The 24828-nt window shown below is 42.8% G+C and overlaps 4 protein-coding genes across 5 annotated transcripts; 3 read left to right on the forward strand and 1 right to left on the reverse strand.

Moving 5' to 3' along the window:
• The first annotated feature begins 430 nt into the window (after positions 1-430).
• LOC104445349 (bifunctional fucokinase/fucose pyrophosphorylase) lies at positions 431-6959 on the forward strand. Its single transcript, XM_018874676.2, is given in 9 exon segments — positions 431-878; positions 1360-1639; positions 1959-2317; positions 3803-3839; positions 3842-3928; positions 4023-5033; positions 5322-6046; positions 6344-6365; positions 6368-6959. Coding segments are annotated over 9 exon segments (3273 nt in total). The 5' UTR covers positions 431-506; the 3' UTR covers positions 6748-6959.
• A 1076-nt stretch (positions 6960-8035) lies between these two features.
• On the forward strand, positions 8036-12275 carry LOC104445350. The gene is made up of 3 exons (XM_039313821.1): positions 8036-8125; positions 11113-11671; positions 11770-12275. Exons 1-3 carry the CDS (start codon positions 8036-8038, stop codon positions 12141-12143), a joined length of 1023 nt encoding a protein of 340 aa, XP_039169755.1. The 3' UTR covers positions 12144-12275.
• Positions 12276-15618: 3343 nt separating this feature from the next.
• Positions 15619-18701, forward strand: LOC104445351 (bifunctional protein FolD 4, chloroplastic). Of its 2 annotated transcripts, none has more exons than XM_010059237.3 (5): positions 15619-15900; positions 16366-16691; positions 17262-17498; positions 17584-17751; positions 18069-18701. In XM_010059237.3, exons 1-5 carry the CDS (start codon positions 15714-15716, stop codon positions 18237-18239), a joined length of 1089 nt encoding a protein of 362 aa, XP_010057539.2. In that variant the 5' UTR covers positions 15619-15713; the 3' UTR covers positions 18240-18701. The 2 variants fall into 2 exon arrangements, with proteins under 2 accessions (XP_010057539.2, XP_010057540.2); XM_010059238.3 differs by having other exon boundaries at positions 16372-16691.
• A 903-nt stretch (positions 18702-19604) lies between these two features.
• On the reverse strand, positions 19605-24824 carry LOC120293536 (pre-mRNA-splicing factor SYF1-like). Its single transcript, XM_039313161.1, has 5 exons — positions 23309-24824; positions 22367-22551; positions 22111-22281; positions 20839-21294; positions 19605-20285 (listed from the first exon to the last, which is right to left on the reverse strand). Exons 1-5 carry the CDS (start codon positions 24822-24824, stop codon positions 19848-19850), a joined length of 2766 nt encoding a protein of 921 aa, XP_039169095.1. The 3' UTR covers positions 19605-19847.
• Between the last annotated feature and the right edge of the window lie 4 nt (positions 24825-24828).

Genomic DNA, 24828 nt, shown 5'->3' on the forward strand with positions numbered 1-24828 from the left:
CAAGTGAGAAAAATATTTAATCAAATAGGTATTGTTAATAGAAATTCAACATTTATTTTGTCTTATAATAAAAATATTTAAACCCTTCTCTCTAAATTCTGCGTAAAGATATTTCACGTTGACGATGTTTTTGATAACCACCTTTTTTTTTTTATTATTTGATTTGATTATCTTTAATTTCCGCATATTCGCTTATTGAGGTGATAATTCTAACCCTCTCAGACGCGGCCGGCAAGATCAGCGTGCGCTATTTTAGCCGGCACATGCCCAGGGGCCAGTTCCCAGCACAACCGTTGGATCTGGCCGTGACTTGGGCCCCACCCAATCCTCGCCGCATCGTCGCGACCGACCGACGATCGTGACGACTTGGCTGACGTGTCTTGACGTCTCCATTATTGACCGTCTCCTCCTCCTCCTCCCTGCTTTACTCTCAGTGATCAGCAACTCGGCGGAATTCTCGGCGATTTTCCCACGCGCTTTCTCGAGAAAATCCCCCCTGCCGGCGCATGGAGATGGAGCCGGCGAAGCGAGGGAAGGCGGCGGAGCGTGGGCGTGGCGGCGGCCGGCCCCGGCGGAAGGCCGATCTGGCCGCGGTGCTCCGGAAGTCGTGGTACCACCTGCGGCTCTCCGTCAGGCACCCGGCCAGGGTCCCGACCTGGGACGCCGTCGTGCTGACCGCCGCCAGCCCCGAGCAGGCCCGGCTTTACGAGTGGCAGCTCGGCCGGGCCAAGCGCATGGGCCGGATCGCCGCCGCCACCGTCGCCATCGCCGTGCCCGATCCCGACGGCCAGCGCATCGGCTCGGGCGCCGCGACGCTCAACGCCGTCCGCGCGCTCGCGGAGCATTACCGGGAGCTCGGCGTCGGCATTGCTCCGGAGGTAGCTCCTAGTTTCTCGCCAGGGCAGTACTGCGACAGTTCCTTTTTTTTTGTATCATAGAATTGCAAGCAGAGGTGATGTAAGATAACGATCATAGCATTCTGTACTGAAGTTACATGAATGTGTCTAGTCTGCTCCGTCTGAAGTGGCGTGTCTATTTGGTTTTCAGCATTTGCATTACACCCAAAGCCCATTTCCATAGTTGAACCAAACCCACCCTTAATCTATGAGATGCTTAGGTGGTAAGAAGGCTTAGATTGTACTGAGTTGTTGATGTTTCAGTTAACCAGCCATGGTGCTAGTGTTCTTAACTTCATGATTAAGAGTGTGCTGTGCAAGGAAGTGTGACTTCTCATTACCAGTATGTCTTTTGTTAAACGTGAGCATGGCCTTCATGGCTGTTTATTGTGCTGAGCACTCCTCCTAACTTGTGTAGTCTATACTCTTTAGCGTGCGGGCTTTAATGAGGGAAAATGAATAGGTGGAAGCTACAAATGAAAACAGTAATGGATCTACTGTCCCAATGGGAAGGTCGGAGGAAGAATTTCCTCACTTGCAAATGGTAGACTTCATATCCAAGAAGCATATACTACTTCTTCATGCTGGAGGTGACTCTAAAAGGGTCCCATGGGCCAACCCTATGGGAAAGGTATTTCTGCCGCTTCCATATTTGGCAGATGATGACCCTGACGGTCCTGTTCCACTACTTTTCGACCATATACTTGCAATTGCTTGTGCAAGACAAGCCTTTAAAGATCAAGGTTATTTTTCCTTCTTCTGGCTTGTAATATTTTTAAATACTTAGTGAAGCAGGGCAGGGTGGTTTTAGTTCATTCAGCTTGTCTGGTTAAGTAATAGTGTAGGCAGACTAAAGTATAGTTTCTGCTTTGATTTCCTGATAGTATGTCAACTTGTGCAGTTATTTTGAAAGTGAATGGTGGCCATTGGAGTAATTTTGTTTTTAGAGTTAATGAGCACTTCACTGTATTAATGACATCCTGACAATACTTCTTATTGGTAGTATCATACACAACCCTTACTGCACTCTTGATGCTTTTACTTTACTCCAATTTTACGCAGGTGGCTTATTCACTATGACTGGGGATGTTCTTCCTTGCTTTGATGCGTCCACTGTGGTTCTTCCGGAAGACTCATCCTCGATTGTGACTGTTCCCATCACCCTTGACATTGCCTCTAATCATGGTGTAATTGTGGCTTCCAAAAGTCATGCTAAAGATGAGGCTGTTCATTTGGTCGACAATCTCCTGCAGAAACCTAGTGTCGAGGAGCTAGTTAATCATGAAGCAATTCTAGATGATGGAAGGACTTTGCTTGACACAGGACTTATAGCAGTCAGAGGTAAAGCTTGGCGGGAGCTTGTCATGCTTGCTTGCTCTTGCCAACCAATGATATCGGAACTTCTGAAGTCTAAAAAGGAGGTTAGCTTTTATTTTGGTTATATGTCATTTCTTCCTGGGAAATCTAGTATTCCCATCCATGAGATTTTAGCTACTGGATTTGCCGAGGCACCATATGTATAACGTGAACAAACCATTACATCTAACCACTCTCTTTCCTTTCTGAACAATTGAAATTTGTCAAGATGTCGTTTTCTTTTTTATCTGTTTTTTATTTATTGTGAGAGCTTGGAGAGTTATGCGTAGAATTTTTAATATTTATAATAATTTCCGTAAATGGAGAAATTTAAGCACTTCTCTGATGTGTACTTATCGGTTACTCACACCCTCTATCCATGATAACTTGTTTTCGAGACTCTTCCTTAACTATTGGTATTATGTTATATTTCACTCTTCCCTTAATGTGATCTATGTGTTGGAGATCTTTGTTCTGAGACATTTTATATGTAAACCTATAAATTAAGCTGCTTCAAAGTTCTCCAAAAATTTTTGGAGATGTTGCAAAATTTGGGCTATATATATGGGTGTCTAAGGCTCTACGAGACCCAACTAATCCCTATTGATTGTAACAATGCCCCTCCCTACATCCACCAGGTGATCAACAAAGTACAAATGTATGTGCTATTGTGAATGGCCCAAGAGAATACTGTCTTGTGGTGATTAAAAGCCAGTTTTTAAGCAAGATAGGCAAGCATGCTTGCTACCCTTTGCATTCAGATCCAACTGTATCTTATCATTCCTCTTTATATGAAAAGTTGCAATGGGTGTTGCCTTCAGATCGCTATATAGATTAAGATGTGTTAATCAGTTTAATAAGATTTTTGTCGACTTTCGTGTTTGTTGACGTGGTTGTTTGTCCATACTTCTTTGTTGGCTTCCCTTTGTGACCATTACAGCCATGTCCAATTACTTGTTCTTGGTCACCACATCTCTATCACCTATCACTGTTCATTATATCAGGGCTTTATCTTTGCTGAAAGCCGGCAATTCCACAATTTCAGCCTATCTCCTTTTATTTTTCACTGATGCATTATCTCCTCCTGTATTGTTCTCCTACATTGAAATTGTCTAATTTTGTTTTAATTGTATGTTTCTGGACTCATCTCAATAATGTGCTTTCTTTAATTTGTCTATAATTGATGTCTAGTGATGTCCGGAAATGTATATGCTTTCCTAATTGGTATATGGGGTATTATCTTCGTGAATATTTGACCATCATGATTGGATATTATGTCTACTTTCCTTCCAATGCCCTATTCTTGCTCTCTTCTTTCTATTTTCATTAGTGTTGTCTAAACTCTGTCTGAACATTTGGTACTGAGCATCTTCTTTGAAATGTAAAATCAACTAAACAATTGATGATCAACCACCATCATGCAAGTTAAGCGTGATACTGCTTTTTGCTTTATGGAAAAAAAAAAAACATGCAGGAAAGCTTGCTTCTTGAATTTCATTTCTGTCAAAATGATGGCAAATGTGAAACTAGTGTGTTATAATCTCATGCAGTTGAGCTTATATGAGGACTTGGTGGCAGCTTGGGTACCGCAAAACATGATTGGCTGCAACAACGACCCTTGGGTAAAGAATTAGTTAGCAGATTGGGAAAAACCAGAATGTTCAGCTATTGTGCTTGTACGTCACATCTCATTTCCAGTTTCAGCGACTACTTCACTTTGAATGATTTCTATAGGCATTGTTTACAGCATCATGAACTATTATTCTGCAGATGAATTGTCATTCTTGCATTTCGGAACATCTGGTGAAGTCCTAGATCACCTAAGTGGGGTTGGTTCGGGACTGGTCGGTCGAAGACACTTATGTTCAATTCCAGCAACAACTGTGTCTGACATCGCAGCATCTGCTGTTGTACTTTCAAGTAAAATTGAACCAGGTGTATCAATTGGAGAAGACTCTCTTTTATATGGTTCCTCAATTTCAAGCGGAATACAGATCGGCTCACAATGCATAGTTGTTGGTATGAATATGCCCAGAGAAAACAATGAGCCATCAGAACCATTTAGGTTCATGCTACCAGATCGCCATTGTCTTTGGGAAGTTCCTTTAGTTGGATGTACTGACAGCGTCATAGTTTATTGTGGCCTCCATGATAATCCAAAGAGTTCCCTTTCCAGGTCTGGGACATTCTGTGGGAAACCTTGGAAGAGTGTCTTGCATGATTTGGGCATTGGTGAAGGGGACCTGTGGAGCAATACAGGCAAGCAGGATAAATGCTTATGGAATGCGAGACTTTTTCCTGTCCTATCTTATTTTGAGATGCTTAACTTAGCCACATGGCTGATGGGTTTAAGTGATCAGAAAACTGAATTATTGCTTCCCTTATGGAGAGGTTCGCAACGTCTTAGCTTGGAGGAGCTACATAGATCAATAGACTTCTCTAAAATGTGTATGGGTTCAAGTGATCACCAAGCTCATCTTGCAGCTGGAATTGCTAAAGCCTGCATTGAATATGGCTTGGTTGGGCGTGACTTGTCTCAACTATGTGGAGAAGTTTTGCAATTGGAAGTTTCAGGAGCAGAAATATGTAAAAATTTCTTAGGGATGTGTTCTCATCTTCAGGAACAAAACTCAAGGATACTTCCAAAAAGCCGGGCATACCAGGTACAAGTGGATCTTCTAAGAGCATGTGGAGATGAAACAACAGCCCAAGAATTAGAACATAAGGTTTGGGATGCTGTTGCTAAGGAGACTGCTTCAGCAGTGAGATACGGTTTTCAAGGTACAGTCGTGTATCAGCTATTCAACAATTTTGCTGGGATATAGAATAATAAATTACAGAAGAACAATGCCCTATAACAAAATGAGCTTATCTTGTTTAATTGGATTAAAAATTTAGTCTGTGTAAATGCCAATTTTTCAATTTTTATGCTTACATTAGGCTGTCCATCATATTAACGATTCATCTGTTATTATCAGCATAATATCATTTCCTTGGGGTTTATATAAACTTCTCTCTTTTCATCATTCATGTCTTGCCAAATTTGACCATAGATCTCCTTGCCTTCAGAAAATCTGATGGAGTACCCTCAGAAGTCGGGAATCCTGAACAATCATCTCAGTGGATCTCTGGATGAGACGTTCCATCCTAAGACCATAAAAGTCGAGTTACCGGTTCGTGTTGATTTTGTTGGAGGTTGGAGTGACACTCCCCCATGGAGCTTAGAGCGTGCTGGTTGTGTTCTGAACATGGCAATTAGTTTGGAAGGTTCCCTTCCGATTGGCACTATCATAGAAACAACAAAAGAAGCTGGTGTATCCATTAATGATGATTCTGGAAACCATTTATATGTGCAAGATCTTGCCTCCATTGCTACACCATTTGATAGTGGCGATCCCTTTCGGCTAGTTAAATCTGCATTGCTTGTGACTGGAGTGCTTAATCAAAAGGTGCTCTTGTCTATGGGGTTGCAGATCAAAACTTGGGCCAATGTTCCTCGCGGTAGTGGCTTGGGTACTTCCAGCATACTTGCAGCTGCTGTTGTTAAAGGACTTCTGCAGATAACTGATGGAGATGAAAGCAATGAAAATGTTGCCAGGCTTGTTCTGGTATTAGAACAAATCATGGGAACAGGAGGTGGCTGGCAGGATCAAATTGGAGGTTTGTATCCTGGGATTAAATTTACAACTAGTTTTCCTGGAGTTCCATTACAGCTTCAAGTTGTTCCCCTCTTGGCTTCGTCTCAATTGATATCAGAGTTGCAGCAGAGGTTACTGGTCGTTTTCACTGGTCAAGTATGTATTCCTGCCTCTTTCTCCATTTTATGTATGATATTGTTCATAACTGGAACAAAACAATTATGTTGTCTCATGATTATAATCACTTGCTTCCAAGTGTATTTTCTTGTCTTGATATATGGATGCAAATCTTTTTTCCTTTTGTTGCCTTAGTATCGGAGACGAGTAGCTGTCAACTATGGCTTGTTATTTGTTCTGAGCTCATTTGCCCAACCTTTTGGGGAATTGGTGCATGATTGAGTTCAATATGTGGAGGATGGTGATTAGAACTGCAATTATGGAATGTCTGTGCAGGTTCGTCTAGCACACCAAGTATTGCAAAGGTGGTGGCCCGATATCTTAGACGTGATAACCTCCTTGTTACCAGCATCAAGCGCCTTACTGAATTAGCGAAAACAGGGAGGGAAGCTTTAATGAACTGTGATGTTGATAAGCTTGGGGAAATAATGTCAGAGACATGGAGGCTGCACCAGGAGTTGGATCCCTATTGTAGCAATGAATTTGTTGATGGTCTGTTTACGCTTGCTGATCCATACTGCTGTGGTTACAAGCTTGTAGGAGCAGGTGGTGGGGGCTTCGGATTGCTACTTGCCAGAGATGAAGCTTGTGCCAGGGAATTAAGAGAAATTCTTCAAAGTGACTCCAAGTTCGATGTGAAAGTATACAACTGGGAGATTTTTTTGGATAGCAAGCTGTAGAGATGTAGTCAGGATGTATCTTCTTATTCTCAATTATATTCTTAGCATTCATGTAATCATTCATGTAAATTTGAGCACATTATGGAATCATGATATCAAAAAGACAATGGTATAAGGGAAGAAGAGTACACGGGAAGCATATGAGATGCTGCTTTTGTATCTTCTCAAAGCAGTTGCAATAATCTTGATTATATCCCTACTATTATTCATACTTTTGACATGTTTTTGCACACACCAACATTTCATCCTGGCTTTGCTTTCTCTAACTAACTGTTGTGCTTCCTGTTTAAAACCATAGTGTATTTTTAAGTTCAGTTCTGTTGCTGAATTGAATTTGAAGTTCTTACCTGAACTTTGGTATCCTCTGATTAGAAGGCAAATAGATGTCTTTGCAGTCATGTTATAGGACGCAATTTCAATAACTGATGACATTGAACTTCGTGCATGCCAACATGGGAGTTCAGTTTTTCCACTGTCCTTGGGATGATGAGTATCGTGCAGAGGAACGGCAGATGGTAAATTTCCCAACTCGTGGAAAGTTGTTGCAGGTTGCCTCCTAGGAACTATCCATCGAGATATGTCTGCCCTTCATGTCCACGGTGGCAACATCGAGAGCAAAGGTATGGATTTGCTCTGTTTCTTTTGTTGCTTGCCCTCACATATGTCTCTGCATGACCTTTCTATCGCAGGTTAAGATGAAGAGGAAACAAAATCTGGTCAGGAAAAAGATAAAACTGTCATTTCCAAAGAAAACACAAGATAGGTGAAATGGCCCGCCTATACTGGTTTTTCTTTCCCTTTTGACTTTTGAGTTCTTCATAAATAAGATTTATGATTTATGATGCCACTGCAAAGGAGGGCAGCTCTCTATGTTTCTTCTGGTTACAATGACAAAATGATAAAGACTTAGGTATAGTTGGGACCTTCACGTTTTTGTCATGCTTACATCACTATGTCGAATATGAAAAACAGATGTTTCGATCTTGGACAGAGATTGAAGAACAGGTTATGCCTCTCTCTCTAGTTTGCCAATTGTCTCTTGGATCTGGTGTTCTGATGGATTGAGGTATTTTTACTTGCTAAACCTTAGTGATCTTGGTAAAGAAATCAGTGGAATGGTATTGCTCGTATTCTGTGGCCTTGAGATTCTTCTTGTGTTTGGTCGGAAAGCTATTGTTGTCGCCGGAGTAGAGGGTTGGCCAATCCATTTCCTGTTCGCGCACACGGAAAGGCCGTCCGTCTACCATCAACCTCTACTACCGTCTGCTAATAAACCGATGACAAACCGATGACGACATTTCCTGGCCCCTTGAACAAGACATTCTGGCAGTTTGAGAAGTTTCCATCGCTTAGCCAAAAAGCCGGGACCAAAGTTCAGGTGTGCATCATTGTAGCAGTGAAGGACTTCGTAGTTGATATTTTTCGGGATATCGGTCCATTGCTTTAATCCTAGAACTTTCTTTTCGTTCATTTAAGCTCTATTCTGTGAACAGAGAGAATCACACGGGCCATTTTTTTTTATTTTTTTTATATCAATTTTCCAATCCTCGATGACTGATGGCGTGATGATGAGAACTTCTTCAAGCACAAAATGATGTCGTTTTATTATTGCCGCTGCAGAAATTATTGGAGACTTAAGCTAAGGAAAAACAAATCTAAAGTTGATCATTTCAAAAAGGAAGAAATTAAATGTCGAGCGCTAGACTCGGGCTGCATGGAGCTAGTGTCGTCGCCCTAAACGCCGGCGGGGGATCGGACATGGCGACCAGGCCAAGGGCTGCTTGCCCTTGTCCTAACTAGAGCTGGTCATCTTGTCGAGGGCTGGCTCTCAAACCATGGACAACGCCACCCTCTGCGCAACCTTTATGCCCCCAGCATCTCAATCTACCTCTGTCGTCTTCTTCTTCTCTTTTTGTTAATTTTATAATTTTTTCCTGATGCTGAAGAAGAAAAACCTGATTTAAAAAAAAAAAAAAATTCCTTGTAGACTTCTTCTTTACTCGAAGACTTCCTCACCACTTGAAACACACCTAGTAGCGAAAGAACTCAAAGTGACAAATCAAAGCAAGTTTTAAGATATAAGTGACCATAAAACCTTTCCGGTAAGGATTTCTATCACTCCATTGCCCGGTTCTCTTTTGGTGCTCTTTGCCACTTTATTTTGGAAATACAGGAATAAGATTCTATTTAGAAACCATACTTTCATGGTTCCGACCGTGAAGAATCACCTTATTAAACCTTAACTTTCACAAATGTAGAGGACAATCCAAGAAACAGGAAACATCAACGTAGCTAGGGGATTGACCCCTGCATCTTCTTTTCTACTTGGCGCTTTTGTAGCATTCCCGTTTTTGGAGTTGTGCTACAGGATGGTCCGCTGTTGTGCTTCGCTTAGCTGCTATGCTTCTCTGCTAGCCTTGCTCCTGCTTTTATCTCATTCGCTGCTATTTATGGGCGACGACTCTTTTGTTTGGGTTGCCATTATTTGGCCAGCTAGTTGCCTTGTTTAGTTTTGGTCCTTCTTGTGGATGTGGCTGTCGTTGTGCTAGCCATGTCGTGTAGCTTTGCCTTGTTGGCTTTTTTTTTTTTTGCTGTTTGGCACCCTTCCACTTATTATACCTTTGTTCATTATGAGTGTATGTTTTGATGCTATTTTTTTTTTTGTAATTATTGGTTATAGCTCAATATAATTACCTTTCACAAAAAAAAAAAAAAATTACGACTAAGTGACTAATCGATGGAAGTGTTATGACTTACATCGTCATGTCATCGTCCCATCTCTTCATCAATTTGAGAAGTTGGGTATTAGATCCCACCTCTTTTTTTTTCTATGTATTTGGCCTTCGAAATTGATCGATTTTGGCCAATTCTACGATGTTCAACTAATGCATTACGGAAGGCATTCGTAGTTCTTGTGGCATGCTACGTGCGTGAATAATCCCCTTACAGTTCGAATTTGTTTTCGAGACATTCGTCGACTATTACAGGAACCTTTCGTCTTTTCCAATTTTTCTCGACAAAAATCAATATCGAATACCTAATCTAAAAAATAATAATAATAATAATAATAATAAAAAGTTCCCCACGAGGACCCGGCCTCGGGGCACCTTGGGGAACATGCAGCAAGCAATGCGCGGACGAAGGGGATTCCGCGTCACGTGAGGAAGCACGTGACCAGAATATTCGAAATATCCAAGAAAGAAAGACCATCGCGGCTTTAGGGTGGGGCAGCAACGGTCATAAAAATGACCGTTGCGGTTCCTCGCAGGGACCAACAAGTACAGGTGTACCGACATTCCCCCACCGTCCTTGCTAGCCGCTCCAACAAAAGCGGCTTCCTAATTTTATTTTATTTTTGGTAAAATAAAACAATTTTTAGTTTTATTTTTTTTGGAAAGCGGCTTCCTAATTACCTGGCATAAATTGTGCTTAGGCTAACTAAATTAATTAACACATGCCGTCGAAAATGATCAGGCATGCATGTACCCCAAGCAATGAAAATCACCGGGACAAGATGGCCCGATTCCAAACCCTCCTTCTACATCCTCCTCTTTCATCTCTAATCTTCGATTGAAAATTGATTTCTTTTGAATTTAGATCTATCTATTTTTTTCTATAACAAAAAGAGCTAGTCACCTTACCATCAGTGTGCCTCGCATGATCATTACTTGTTCCTTCAATAAAGTTACACATTTCTCTTGGCCACCTAGAAAATGGGGTCCTTTATGCCCTTAGGAATATAACTATGCAATTTTGTTGAGATTAATCATTGAGCACAAATTTCATACTATTTTTCTTTATTTGGTCGAAAGTTTTGTGCTATATGAAAAAGGAAAAGCGTAGCAAATTCGTGTGGCAAAAAGGAAAAAAATAGAAACATAAAAGTTCAATCTTGTAAAATGTTGAATTACAATAAAATGTGACGTGTAATGTACTTTCCGAGACGTTAACACTTTGACAAAATACATGGTCCGACGAAACTAACGTATCGTCAAAAAGAATAAAATTGCAAAAAAAATGAAAAACAAAAAAGAAAAAAAAAACCAAATTTCGGTTTTTAATTTTGGAGGCACACTTATTAATGCAACTCAACATTTCATAAAAAGAAAATCCGAAATTTATTTCGTAACCTTTCCCGAGATTTCATCATCCACCGTCCAACCACTGCATCCGACGGCCGGAAACCACTCGAAGCCTCGCGCATTAAAAACCAAATGACTTTATGATGCGACTCTGAGCACCGCTAAACGCATTTCCAGCTCCACTCTCTCTCTCTCTCTTCTCTCTCTCTCTCTCTCTCTCTAGAGCTTCGACTCAGCAACCAGCAATGGCGGCGTCTTGCAGTGCCTGGGCGCTCTCGGCTAGGGTCGCCGCCGCGTCGGCCGCCGTGCTGGCGGCTGCGCTGGCCCTGAGGCTCGCCGGCCCCTCCGTCGCCGAGCTCGCCAGCGTCCAGATCCTCTCCTGTGGCTCTCGCTCCTCTCGTGGCTCGAGCCTCCCTACATCTACCTCGTCATCAACGGCATCATCGTCACCATCGCCGCTTCCTCCAGGCTCCACGGCAACCTCCATGAGGCGGAGGAGGCGCGGGTGGTCTCCGCGGCGGCGGAGTCGTCCGGCGACGGCGTTCTCTTTTTGCCTCCCGGTGGAATGGCCTGCCTCTCGCCGGTGGAGGACGTCGCTCACGGGGAGAGCGGGCCGGCCGGGGTTCCCGAGGCGGAGATTGCGGAGCGCTCGGTGGATGAAGGCGGAGATGGACGTGGAGACCGCGCGGAGGCGGAGGAAGAGGAGGAGTTTATGATTTCGAGGTCCGCCTGGACGCCGGCGGCGAAGGGGAGTAACGCGGCGGAGCGCCTCCCCACGCCGGAGAAACCGCTGGTTTCTTCGAGGTTCGTTCACCGGAGACCGTCCAAAGCCAGCCCCGAAGGTACGCTTATTTGCTCAGTTCAGATTAAATCCGAAATCGAAAAACATTGATTTCTGAATACCGATTGATCGCCGATGGATTTTCGTTCGATCGAGAAGCTCTGGGAGTGATCAGGCCGAAACGGCAAGAGACGCTGGAGAACACGTGGAAGGCGATCACCGACGGCCGGCCGGTGCCGCTGGCGGCGAGGCGCCGCCTGAGGAAGTCCGACACGTGGGGGGAGAACAAGCAGCGGGAGCCGCTGGATCAGGCCCCGGCGCCGGCGATGAGGAAGTCGGAGACGTTCAGGGACCGGACGAATGAGCTGGCCTCGCCGTCGCAGGGGAAGGCGTCGCCGGCGAAGGGGTCGCCGAGCCAGGACGAGCTGAACCGGCGGGTGGAGGCGTTCATACAGAAGTTCAATCAGGAGATGAGGCTGCAGAGGCAGGAGTCTTTCGAGCAGTACAACGCCATGATGAATCGCGGCTTGTAGACTGTGCAGAGCTCGATTTCAAAAAGGGCATTAATTGTTTTTAATATATTTTTGCTCTTTTATTTTATTTTATTTTATTTATTTTGTTTAATTGTTTTGTGACGGTTTGAGATTGAGAAAGAGTTTTGTGAATTACAATTGCACGTCCAACTTTTCGACTCGCTTCTTTTGCGGCGGCGGTGGCGGCGACGGTGGTGTTGGGTGAAGGCTGTAGAAGCCACCACCACCTCTCGAGGGCGGCCATCTCATTTATCTCGAGAAAGCAAAAAAAATCATTTGTCATACAAGTTTTGGAGTAAACATTAGAGTATAGATGGGACCAAAAATGTACAACAAGAGTGGCCCGAACCGGGAGCCACTCGGACCGGCTAAATTGGTTGATTATAGGCAATTCCCAAGGGTGACGGTCCGGTTCCTAGTTCCTATTCTTGGAACCAGTGGCTGATCGGCCCTTTTCTTGATTCCGAGGTTAGAACTAAAATGACCATATCTACATGCACAAATATTTGGTTTGTCTTCAGAGGAGCGAAAGAGGGGCAAGGGAGGGTTTTTCGTAAAGTATTTTCTTTTTTCTTGGTTGCATATTTGTGATTTGCTACAAAAGTCAAATAGAGACTAGTTCCATTAAATTGGATCAAAGTAGATCCAACCATTAGTCGGTCTGGTTCTTAATTCTAAGATTGATATAGCTCTGGTTCAAATTTGGAACTAGTCTACTTCCGGATTCCACTTTGGAATCAAATCATATCGAGAACCGATCACTTGTACTATTCATAAAATGCTTTAACGATTTCATGGACTTAAAACAAGATGCAAGCTAGAACCCAAATCAGTTGTCAACAACTTGTCCACAATTTTTTTTTATCAAATTAAAATTCGATCCATGCCTAGAATAATCAAATATATTTGTTTCGCACATAAAAATTACGCTCTTCAAGTAATTACGACAGTAATATCTCTAAGATTATTAATTAAATGTTATCGATATTATGTTTGTGCAATTTGAAGATCGATTGGTGTAATATTACTTAAAAAGACCTTCTAAAAACACTGCAATTACAGCTACATGTAAGTGAGTTAGGGTTCGAAACAAAAATACGTCCCTATCGGTGGCCTAAACATCGAACTATAGTATGAAATATCGAAACCCGTATCGCTTGTCTTTGCCACGCCATGGTTTATACAAACACGTAGGTTTCATGTATCTCTCTTCAGTTGACAACTAAAATAGAATTATCATGGGGTCGTTACATTTCCTTCCTCGAGGTCCCGGCCATGGCTGCTCCAGCTTCCAGACGTGTTTAAGCTCATAGTCGTGGCCAATCGAGCTTCATCGAGATCGCTTATGGGTGCGTTTGGATGGGCATTTAGAAAGCCCATCCAGCCCCCAAAGCTCCTTCAGCCAAAGAGAGGGTGTTTGGCAAGCCCCCCAATGAGCTTTCAAATGAAAGCAGAGTACTTGGAAATGCTGAAAATATTTTTTTCTTTCCTAAACTACCCTCATTGATTTTTCATATTTCCATTATTGTCCCCGTATTTATATTTTTTTAAATGAAAAAGGAGCTTGACCTTGGCCGGTCCGCCGAAGGGCGAAGGGCGACGGCGACGGCCGCCGGCGAGCTAGATCTCGCCGCGCGGCCATCGGCCGAGGTCGCCCGACCTCGGCGACCTCGGCGAGGGTCGCGCGGCCCGCCCGAGGGCCGCCGGGAGGTCGCCCGACCTCGGGCGACCCTCGGCGAGGGTCGCGCGACCCACCCGAGGGCCGCCGAAGGTCGCCCGACCTCGGGCGACCCTCGGCGAGGGTCTCGCGGCCGCAGCGCGAGGGTCGCGCGACCCCGGCGACCGCCTCCCGGGTTGCGTCGCGCGACCCTCGCCCTGCGGCCGCGAGACCCGGGCGGCGGTCGCCCGGGTCGCGCGAGGTCGGGCGACCTCCGGCGGCCCTCTACTCGCGCGACCCTCGCCGGAGGTCGCCCGACCTCGGGCGACCTCGCCGACCGACGGCCGCCGGCGCCAGATCCGCTCGCGCCGGCCCACAACCCCTTCGCCGGCCTGGCGAAGGGTTTAGCTGATTTTTCAAAAAGAAAAGAAAAGAAAAGAAAAGAAAATATATATATACACATTATACCCATCAAAAAGCTCATTGCAAATGTTCTTCTTACCAAACACACATTCAACACAAAAGCTCATTTGCAAAATTTTTTTACCAAACACTATCGCATTTTTCCCAAGTAGTTTTGGGCTTTCAAGATTTGCGTGAACTCAAAGCCGCGAAATCTGAACCAAACGCAGCCTATGGCCGCTCCAGCTTCCAAGCTTCTTCGAGCTCGCGGTCGTGGCCAATCAAGTTTTGTCAAAGCTTGGTCATAGCAGTTCGAGCTCCTTCTAACTGGCTCCTATTGATGGATGTGAACTGGTCCGAGAAACAGAGAGCGTTGAATTTTTGCGCGTTCAAAATCTTTTGCTCATAACCAAAAGAAATGATGTCGATACTTTCTTTTTTAATCATTTTACATTTATAAATTTTTTTCTTGATATAATATCGTGCGTTTCAAGAAAGTAATAAAAAGTCATATCAATATTTTTCTTTTTTTTTCTTGATATAATATCGTGCATTTAAAGCCCTTTTGTAATCACTTTGTTTCTGAGAAAAAAATTTAATCAAAAATGATTTTTTCTAATTCTGTTTTTGAGAATAATTTATGGGCAAAAAAACGTATTTGATAACTGCATAAAACTTCTATTTCCAGGATAGAAATGCGTTTTATAGAATTCTTAATTTTTTTAATTTCTTTTAATTTTTAATACTTTTATTATTTTTCTTTTTTCTTATTCTTCTTCTTTGTAATCGATCGCCATCTGTTGTGATTGACAACCAGCTAAGGGAGACCTTGCACCACCTAGGCAAGGTCGAGCCTTGCCTGTTTGCCTGGCCATCGGTGATGTTGAGGCTCACTGTGGCCAGGCAAGCTTGTTGGACCTCGCCCAATTGACTGTCGTCGACAACTATGGCCAGTAGTAGTCGGTGACCAATTGGGATTGGGAGGAAGGAGAAGAAAAGAAGAGAGAAGGAGAAAAGAAAAAAATAAAAGAAAGAAAAAAATTAGGTTTGATTCTTGAAATTATTCTCAGGAATAAAAATAACTTTTTTTACTTCTTAATTCTATTCTAAATATATTCCCACAAACAAAATTTTTTACCAAAGGTATTTTTTTTTTATTTCGAGAAAAAAAAATAGAATCAGTTTTTCTAAATATATTCCCACAAACAAAATTTTTTACCAAAGGTATTTCTTTTTTTTTTATTTCGAGAAAAAAAAATAGAATCAGTTATTACCAAAAAGGCTTTACACTTTATTGTAATTTTAAAAATTTTCAAGAAGTAATTATAATCTTGGAATGAGTTTTGGGTGCATTTACCGACCGCTCAGACGCATACTGCACCGTTCGGAACCCTCGCACGTTGTAAAACCCTCTCTCTCTCTCACTAAAACCTCGTACAACGAAAGCAGTTCTTGCGGACTGTACGGCATCCCCACGATCCGATTCCATCCGTAGAGACCCGCCCCCGAGAATGGTGGCGATCGGCGAGTGCTCGACTTCCACCGCGTCCCGTCTCTTCCCCGCGAGCTTCCGCAAGGACGCCGCCGCCTCCGCCGCTGTCTTGGTCCGCCGCCTGTCGCTGCCCCGCCGTCCTTGCGCCTCGTCAAAGGTCCCGTCTTTCGGGACCCTCGCCGTCCGCGCTTCCGCCCCACTTCCGGGTCGGTCGCTGTTTCCGTCCTTTTCGTGTCTTTTTCCTCTTTTCTTCGCCTTGTTTGCTTGATCTTGTGGTGGAGCTTTAGTTCGAGCTCAACAAAGCTTTTCTTGGATGCACGAGAAGTTCGTTTCGGTTGTGGATTTCAAGAAAATTTACAATGTTTTATGGATGTAGAAATCACGAAAAGTAGAATTGCGTGAAATGTAGCAAGATGATGGGATTTCCTGACGTAGAATTTGCTGACATATTCGGAAAAAAATTTCATCACCCATCAAGATTAACGAACATGGCTCACGAATCTGTGAGATTTTGCGTGAATTTTCAGCATAATGGAAGCTGGAGAACTTTTCTTGGACTGAATGAATAAAAGAATTTTGCTTTCCATGCATATAGATTGAAATTTGAGCCAATCTTTTGTGTGTGGAAGATGCAACTTTGGAGCCTGTATTAATTAATCGCGTGTGTGAAGCTGCAGTAGCGAATGAGGCCAGTGCCAAAGTGATTGATGGGAAATATGTTTCGAAGCTTATCAGAGACGAGGTATCAGCTGAAGTATCAAGAATGAAGGAGGCGATTGGGGTTGTACCAGGGTTGGCGGTGGTTCTTGTTGGCGACAGGAAGGATTCCGCTACTTATGTACGCAACAAGAAGAAGGCTTGTGAGTCTGTGGGAATTAACTCCTTCGAAGTGCATTTGCCTGCAGACTCAAAAGAAGAAGAAGTGTTCAAGTTTATCTCGGGATTCAATGATGATCCTTCGGTTCATGGCATTCTTGTTCAGTTACCATTGCCTTCGGTATGTCCCAATGCTAACTACTTTTGCTTTCTTCCCAATTGATCCATGTAGAGTGAACAAACTTGAGTTTTTTTCTTAAATCGTTGGTTGGCCAGTGGATGGTCCATTAGAAAAGGTGAATTTTGATGTTATTGTTGGAGGAGTTACAATGACCTCTACACGTGAATGTGACTTTCTATAGTTATTCTTATTACAACCAACTGCATTTACAATGGACATTTTATGCTCTGCTTCATGGAGAATGTGACATTCTAAGCTTCAACTTTGATGTTCTTAGTCTGAGATTTGTTTAGCACTGTTTCTAGATATTTTCCTGTCTTTCTACATGACATTTTCATTTTGGTGGCCATAGACAGTGGGGTGATCAGAACTTTTAGATTTTCCTCATAACCTAATGTGGCTTTATTGAGTGGTGTATTGGCAGTTGTTTTTTATTCAACACATACCCCCATACCAGGAGTTTGTTGGACTGTGGAATAAGGCTCCTGGGCCCTGTCTGCCCGTATTTAAATTAAATGGCATCTTCTTGTTCTGCATAGAGTTTTATCAGCTAAGTCATTGTTTTTTCAGCATATGAATGAGGAGAGTATCCTAAATGCAGTAAGTATTGAGAAAGATGTGGACGGTTTTCACCCACTCAACATTGGTCGACTTGCTATGAGAGGAAGAGAGCCCCTGTTTGTGCCTTGCACTCCTAAAGGTTGCATAGAGCTATTGCATAGATATGGTATTGGTATTAAGGGAAAGAGAGCTGTCGTGATTGGCCGAAGCAATATTGTTGGGATGCCTGCTGCTTTGCTGCTTCAGGTATACTTCTTTCTTGTCGAACAATGTCATCTTAAGAAATTTATCTTTCTTCAGCTGCTATATATTTTTTTTCCTCTTTTTCTAGAGGGAAGATGCAACCATCAGCATTGTCCATTCCAGGACACAAAATCCTGAGGAGATCATAAGAGAGGCAGATATCATAATTGCAGCTGTTGGGCAAGCCAACATGGTGAGAGGGAGCTGGATCAAACCTGGTGCAGTGATTATTGACGTCGGGATCAATCCAGTTGAGGTAATTGTATTTTCATCATGAAATTATGCCATGTTTACTATTTACAAGATCACTATTGAAGCTTATTGCTGTCAATTATATGAAAGAGGTTTTGCATGGAAGCTGCTGTTGGCTTGATCAGTCTGTATGGATACATGTGGTGGTAAATGTCAAATTGCATAGACAATAGATATTATGAGTATTATGACTGGGTTATCATTTTGAAAGCCAACTTGCCACAGGACTTCGTACTGTAATTGGTGCATATTTCCAGCTAATATTGGACAAACTATCGAGTTTTGATGTTTGCGGACCTATGTATTTGGTGCTTGTAACAGGATTCAAAAAGCTCTCGGGGTTACAAGCTAGTTGGAGATGTTTGCTATGAGGAGGCCTGTAAAGTAGCATCAGCTATCACTCCTGTTCCAGGGGGAGTTGGTCCAATGACAATAGCAATGCTTCTCTCTAATACTCTCACATCAGCAAAGAGGGCGCACAACTTCCAATGAGTGTACGATTTTTCAGAAGCTACCTTACAAGTTATAATTCGCAAGACAATTTTTGATATCTTGCAAGAGAATTTGCTATTGATGGAGGGCGGCATTTACCAGCAGATGTACTGACTCCTTCATCTGTCTTATCAGTTAATCACATAGATAATGAACTCATTTTTTACAAGCTGGATTGAAAGCTTTACAAAGACACGGATCCATAACGGGCAAGTTATAGGAATCGTAGAATTAGCGATTTTGTGGCGATCTTGCATTCGCATTTGGTGAATATATCCTCAGAAAAATGGGAATGTGTGATGTGGTGTCTGTGTACCTTTTGCGCTTTGTATCGCTTGCGAGGATGATTGGTTGAGGTCTCTGTATTTGGTTCTGTTACGTTGTAAGCTCCTTTGACAAATATGATTTTATGCAGCCTTACAATGTCAAATGTCAGATTAGACCTTGAGGTCTTGTGCATGAGGACTGTTTGCAAATTACTCCCTGTCCTCTCTGCCTAAGACTTGGTGCTTAAAGTAGGCCGTTTTCGCGGCTTGTGTCGACGGCATTGTACTCGATTTGGGTAATCGACCAAGAAGAAGAGACATGTTGTAATTCTTCGACATTGTTGTGTAGCATGCAAATTGGGTCAAAAGAATTGTCATTATGAGCCGCGGGTTGGACCGACACACTTGTTGCACAAACGGTGTCGTTGCCATCAAAATTGGGGGGTGTCCATAGACTCAAGCTGCCAAATCAAGTATAGTCATGGAATATCAAATTTCACTTTTTCATATTGTTCGTAAAGGTGAGTCTAATGTATCTTATTTTAAGAAGAAAATGTATCTCATGCCTTTGATATTTGAAAATCTTATTATAGAAAATAGAATCACCCGTGAAATTTTACTAATTTTTCTGAACTTTTTTTTTTCTGAGAAATTCTATTAATACTTATGCATTTAAGAATTTGTTCAATTAAATAAAAGGATAAAAAGACAGAAACTGGGCCGTGCATACCGCACTTGACACGGCGGTTGGCGATCGCTACATGTAAGCACCGACACTATGCCAGCATGTCGGTCCACATCAGCATTTTCGTTTCTGTTTCAGGAATAGAAAAAACAATATGAACCGTTAGTACCCAAAGTGGATTTTTCAAGCCCCTTTTGGAGTCAAAAACTTCTCATGGAAAAGAAATGAAGATGGAAAAGAACCAACATTTTCACCCAATTTCGTCTGAAAAACTGAACCTGTCAAAGTCAGACCTGTAAAATGATTGATTAAAGAAGCACATTCAAAGCACAACACATTAGACATCCTGTAGGTGTTAAAAAGCTGATTAACACTAGATGAAATTTCAAGGGGATCCCAATTCAAAATTTGTGATGCAAATAATGGAGGCATTTTGTCCTCACAAGCTATATCCTAGAAACATTTCAATACTGGGGTATACAACTGTGAAACCAGAAAAATACATCTGCAAGGATTTGACACGGCAAAGCTCTAGAATTACATCATCTGAAAATTTCAGTGGAAGGAGCAAACTCTGGTACACATTCTAGCTTTTGACTACAGAAGTTGATCAAAAATTTTATCTAAGATACCGACATGCTCGAGTCAATCGCTACATCAGCCGGAAGCTTTTTTAAGTCTTTTAATTCTCTCTAGGGCGCCGAGACGGCTCTCGCCATCCTTGCCTTCCTCTTCCTTTTCGGTGTCTTCCCTCTTCCGAACCAACCCTCCGAAAACTGCCGACGGAACTTCCTTTTGCGCGATTTCAACTTTATCCTCTTCTTCCGAGTCACTTTCGTCTGGCAGTTCAATGTCCTCGTTGTTCACATTACTTCTTAGACCTCCATCTGCCTGAGATTCCACTCCAGCACTCACGAAACCAACTTTTCGGCTCGCTTCTTTCGTCGTGACGTCATTGGCAGAAGGTGCAAGCTGCCTCTCGAGAGCGGCCATCTCATCCTCCGAAACGCCGGCCTGCTTCAATTTGTCTCTTGCGTCATCGAGATCCATCTTCTGGTCTTTTTGCATTACATACTCAGGCAGAATGAAGTGTGTCTGAAGGGTACAGTGAAAAGGCAGAAATTAATGTTAGAAAAGCACGACTTCCATTAACAAAATGATGTTGTACACAGAGCAAGCAGGAGTATCGAGAGGGGCTAACCCTAAAAATGTAAAAGAAAGAAAGATTTGCTCATTTAGTTATATTGTAAATCATTTCCGAGTTCCATTTTAATCAACTCGTGGGGGGTGGGGGCGGGCGGGGGCGGCGCAACTTTGATAAGTTTCGATGCTAGATGGCTTGCTGCAGAAAACAGCCCAAATTGTTTCAGCCGCTTGGCATGACAAGTACTTTATTTATTTCCCCAGGAACAACTACACTACTCAGTTTATCAGACTGAAGTCACCTTCTTGGAAAAAATCATCTTTCTTCTGATAATCATAATTTAAAGAAAAACAGAAGCATACCTTTACCAAAAAAGAAAAAGAAAAACAGAAGCAAGCATCATAATGGCCAATAGAGCAAAAGAACAGTGCCTTATGCTCTCCAGAAGAAAATGTTCATCTATAAAGAATAGAAAACACAAGAAAGAGATTTATGACTGCATACCTGGCTATAGCTTGCAGAAACACTGCGCTTAATTCGAAGCATTTCTCGGAAGGTGTCTTCATTCCCATGCTGCACCTCGAATTCATGCCACTTGTTCCAAAAATCAACATCAGATCTTGGGTCAGCGAATTGGGATGCATACACGTAAATTCCACGAGCACGATCTATTTCACCCAGGCTTTTCTCGAGCTCGGCATATTTCAAGCACATAGCCTTCCCATCTTTGTCAGGAAGACCCCCATTTTCTATCGCTTGCTCGTAGATCTCTCTTGTTTTTGGGACACCAAATATCTCAGCTGCTCGTGCTATGTAAATTTCGTACATTGCCAACTTCTCATTGCCTGGCACGGCCTTAGTAGCTTGATCATACACCTTCATCGCCCTCTTTGCAAGACCATACTCCTCTTCCAATTTCGCATATTGAAGGTACAAAGGCTTTACTTGATCAGAAGGGGTCTAACGGGCAGAAGTAAAATGATTATAATCAGATATCAGGATTAGTTCAATGACTATTTGCCAAATTCACTTCTAGATTGAGAAACGGTTAAAACTATCAAAAGAAATGAGTAAGATTCACATGCTACATATTCATTTGCTATTGAAAACAAACACATCAAGAAACAATGACTCAGGCAATCATAGTGTAAGGTGTAACGTTAACAGGATTCTTCCAACGAGTGAACCTAAAACCAAATTGTATGGAATTACATTACTTGAGAGTTTAAGACAATTAATCAACTCAGTTTGTGGAGATCTTTCATCTTTGTCTTAACAATCCAATTACTTGCAGATTGATGAGAATATGCTGGGGCAGTGATTCAAATTAGTCAAAACCAACACAATCAGGACAAAATAGTCTCTTTTATCAAGAAGTTCTATGAACTAACTGTCCTACTGAATCATCACAATATCATCAGAGACTCGTAGCCCCACCAAGTTAAGACTAAATTTCTTCATCTATTTAAAATTAGTCAATAGCAAAAAGACTAAAGTATCTACACCCAAGATATGAGCTTGCTACGTAAAACTCCCTGAGAATATCATCTACCATACGATAATCTTTTCAGCAGTATTTCCTTAAACCCAAAAAAAAAAAAAAAATCCCTCACACGTGAATCAAGGAAGACGAAAGAAAGAAAATGCTGGCAAAAAGAAAACCCATTCTGCACCACCACATTTCTCAATAATATAAACAGCAGCACAGTGCAGCTACATCTCAATAACAAAAAAATATGGACCAACTGCACTAATCTGAAAAATTAATTCACATACCGTTTCAATAGCATGCTCAAACAACTCTCTTGCCCGCTCCAGTTTCGTCTTTCCATATCTTCTTACAAACTTAGAGAGATAGGTGACCCATATATCTTTCACATGAGGATACTTAAATATCTTGACACCTCTTTCATATACCTTAAATGCATCTTCAAAATATCTATTGTCCTGCACATAAAAAAAAACATTAGCACGATGTCTCCGAAGATAAGAGCAAGGAGAGACAAAGCATGTTGTCAAAATGAATTCATACTTCCAGCAGAACTGCATAATTGATAATTATCTGGGGAGTGGCTATTCTCAAGTCTAAAATTCGCTCATAGACTGCACGCGTGGACTCCAAGGTACCCAGGCTCTCCTCCAAATCCACATAAAATGTCCACAGTCTCAATGATTTGTGCAGCTTCATCTGAACTGGTTCATTCCCATCAGCAGCCACTGCAAGAAAAACAAATCAAACCAATTAGATTCAGTTTGCCGATCTTGAGCCCCTACATGGCATTGACAGAATTCATTTTCCTTTCTAACACCAACACCAATAATTGTCCTGACAATGGTTTCTCAGAAATGAAAAGCTTAATGTCCTTAAAGAGCAAACAGGCCACGATTTCTTTTTACAGTTGAAATAATGTGAGAGAATGACATTGTGCTTCAGAATGTTTTAGTTTGCCATCTGGAGAGGTTAGCCAAAAATAAAGAGAAATTAAAATTTTGCTTAAAAAAAGGAAGGAAAAAAAAAACAAATTTATGCTTGTCATTGTAAGCCATATTAGCTATCAATCGGCAGAACTTTGTCTTGCTGACACATCACAGGATCCAAAAAGACTTGTTTAAAGTAAGCTAGTTTTTAAAAGCAGGACATAGATGGCCCAGTAGTGTGCCTATGACATGATCCCTTGGATGACAGGTGCTAATAATTTTCTCAGAGTGGTTTCAATATTTAACCATATGCATGGGACAGTCTCTTCTCAACTTTCATATGATTGCACAATTAAAAGCATTTCATCCCACTGGAGCAAATGATAAACTAGATTGCGGATAGGAAGCAACATGTACATGAGCCATTTTCATAAGAGTTATAATGACCATCGAAACATCCTAAAATAACAAAAGGAGAATTGAAAAAACAAAACATACAGCACCACTGCAATGCATTTGGAAAGGATACAAGTACACAAGAAAATAAAGAGAGTACCTCTTCTTTTGACCTCAACTGACGGCTCCGCAGTAGCCCTTCTCATCAACTCAAGTGCCTTTTTGAAGTTGTTATGACTCAACTCCATCTCAGCCCACTCACACCAAATACTGGCCAAATGATCAACGGCCTTGTAGTTGACCTGCACTGCTTTGTCAAATATCACTCTCGCATTAGCAATATCGTTGTGGCTCTCGTATAATTTAGCAAAGGCTACCCAAAGTGTATGAGGTTTTCCAACAGCTTTCATTGGATCTACAGTCCTCACTGCTTCCGTGTATGTAAGAATCTGCTTCGTGGGATTACCCTCAAACAGCTTTACCCTCCTGTGCCATTGCTCCACGTTATGGGGATTTTGTCGCAAGAGAACACTATTTGCTAATTCTGGCCTGCGCTCCATCAAATTCTCCAGTCGAGCTAACCTCAAATCCACATCCTTATCATCGTGTAACCAGAACCCATCAAGGATCTTCTTCTCAAACTTAGACTGTGACAAATTCACATCCAACCTGATATCTTCATCCTCTTCAAACCCATTTTCCTGTACCCCATTCTCTCCCTCCTCTCCCTCTTCCTCATCCTCATCACTCAGATCCATGTTTTCCATCTTGATACCAAGCATGCTCTCCTCGAACTGTGCGTAAGCATCGAATATCACGCTGAAATCTCTCACGGTAATCACTGTCTTCATGCCCTCCTCAAATACGTCCCTCGCCTTCTCATGTAAATTCCTCCTGATATAGTATTCAGCAAGGGACGTCCACAACCTCCCGACCTCATCAGTGAACTTCCTAATCCCACCCCTTATAATCGCATCGACATTAAGACCAGAAACCTCTGTGGCATGCTTTGTGAGTAAATCGCACAACTCGAGCCACAACCTATGCTTGGTCTTACCCTTAATCGAGAAGAACTGATCGTCGTTCAGCACCGACGCCAGCCTCTCCGCCGCCTCTTGCCACAGACTCGAATTAATCAAGAACTCAATGAAATCCTCAATGTGGGTGGGGTCATACTTCAAGTACCTCCTGTAAACTCTGAGCGGAGTCTCGATAGGCATGCCCCTCTGGCTGACGAACACCAGGTAGGGCTCCCAGATACGGTCGTGCTGCGTGACGGGGAGCGCGCAGAGCGCCCGGTCGAAGGTCCGCCGGGTGCGGGTGACCAGCTTCTGCACCGTGAGGGTCTGGAGGTACATGATCCAAATCCGGGGCATCTTGTGCATCGTCACCAGGGCACGCTCGAACGTGTTGTCCAGGGTCTCGTACTGGGAGTGGGTGATGGGGAGGCTCCGGACGATCTCGAGGCGCTCGCGGAGGTAGGCGTGCCAGAGCTTGTAGCTGCCGGGGAGGGCCTTGAGGGCGCGCTCGTAGATGACGAAGCGCTTCTTGAAAGGGGAATCGGCCCGGGCGATGAGGTAGCGCCACCACAGCTTGAGGCTGAAGGGGTTGCGCAGGAGCTCCTCCTCGTAGAGCAGGTCGTCCTGCGACAGGTACAGCTCCTTGGGTATCGACATCGCC

This window comes from Eucalyptus grandis, chromosome 5, assembly GCF_016545825.1.
Source record: "Eucalyptus grandis isolate ANBG69807.140 chromosome 5, ASM1654582v1, whole genome shotgun sequence".
Classification (NCBI taxonomy): Eukaryota; Viridiplantae; Streptophyta; class Magnoliopsida; order Myrtales; family Myrtaceae; genus Eucalyptus; species Eucalyptus grandis.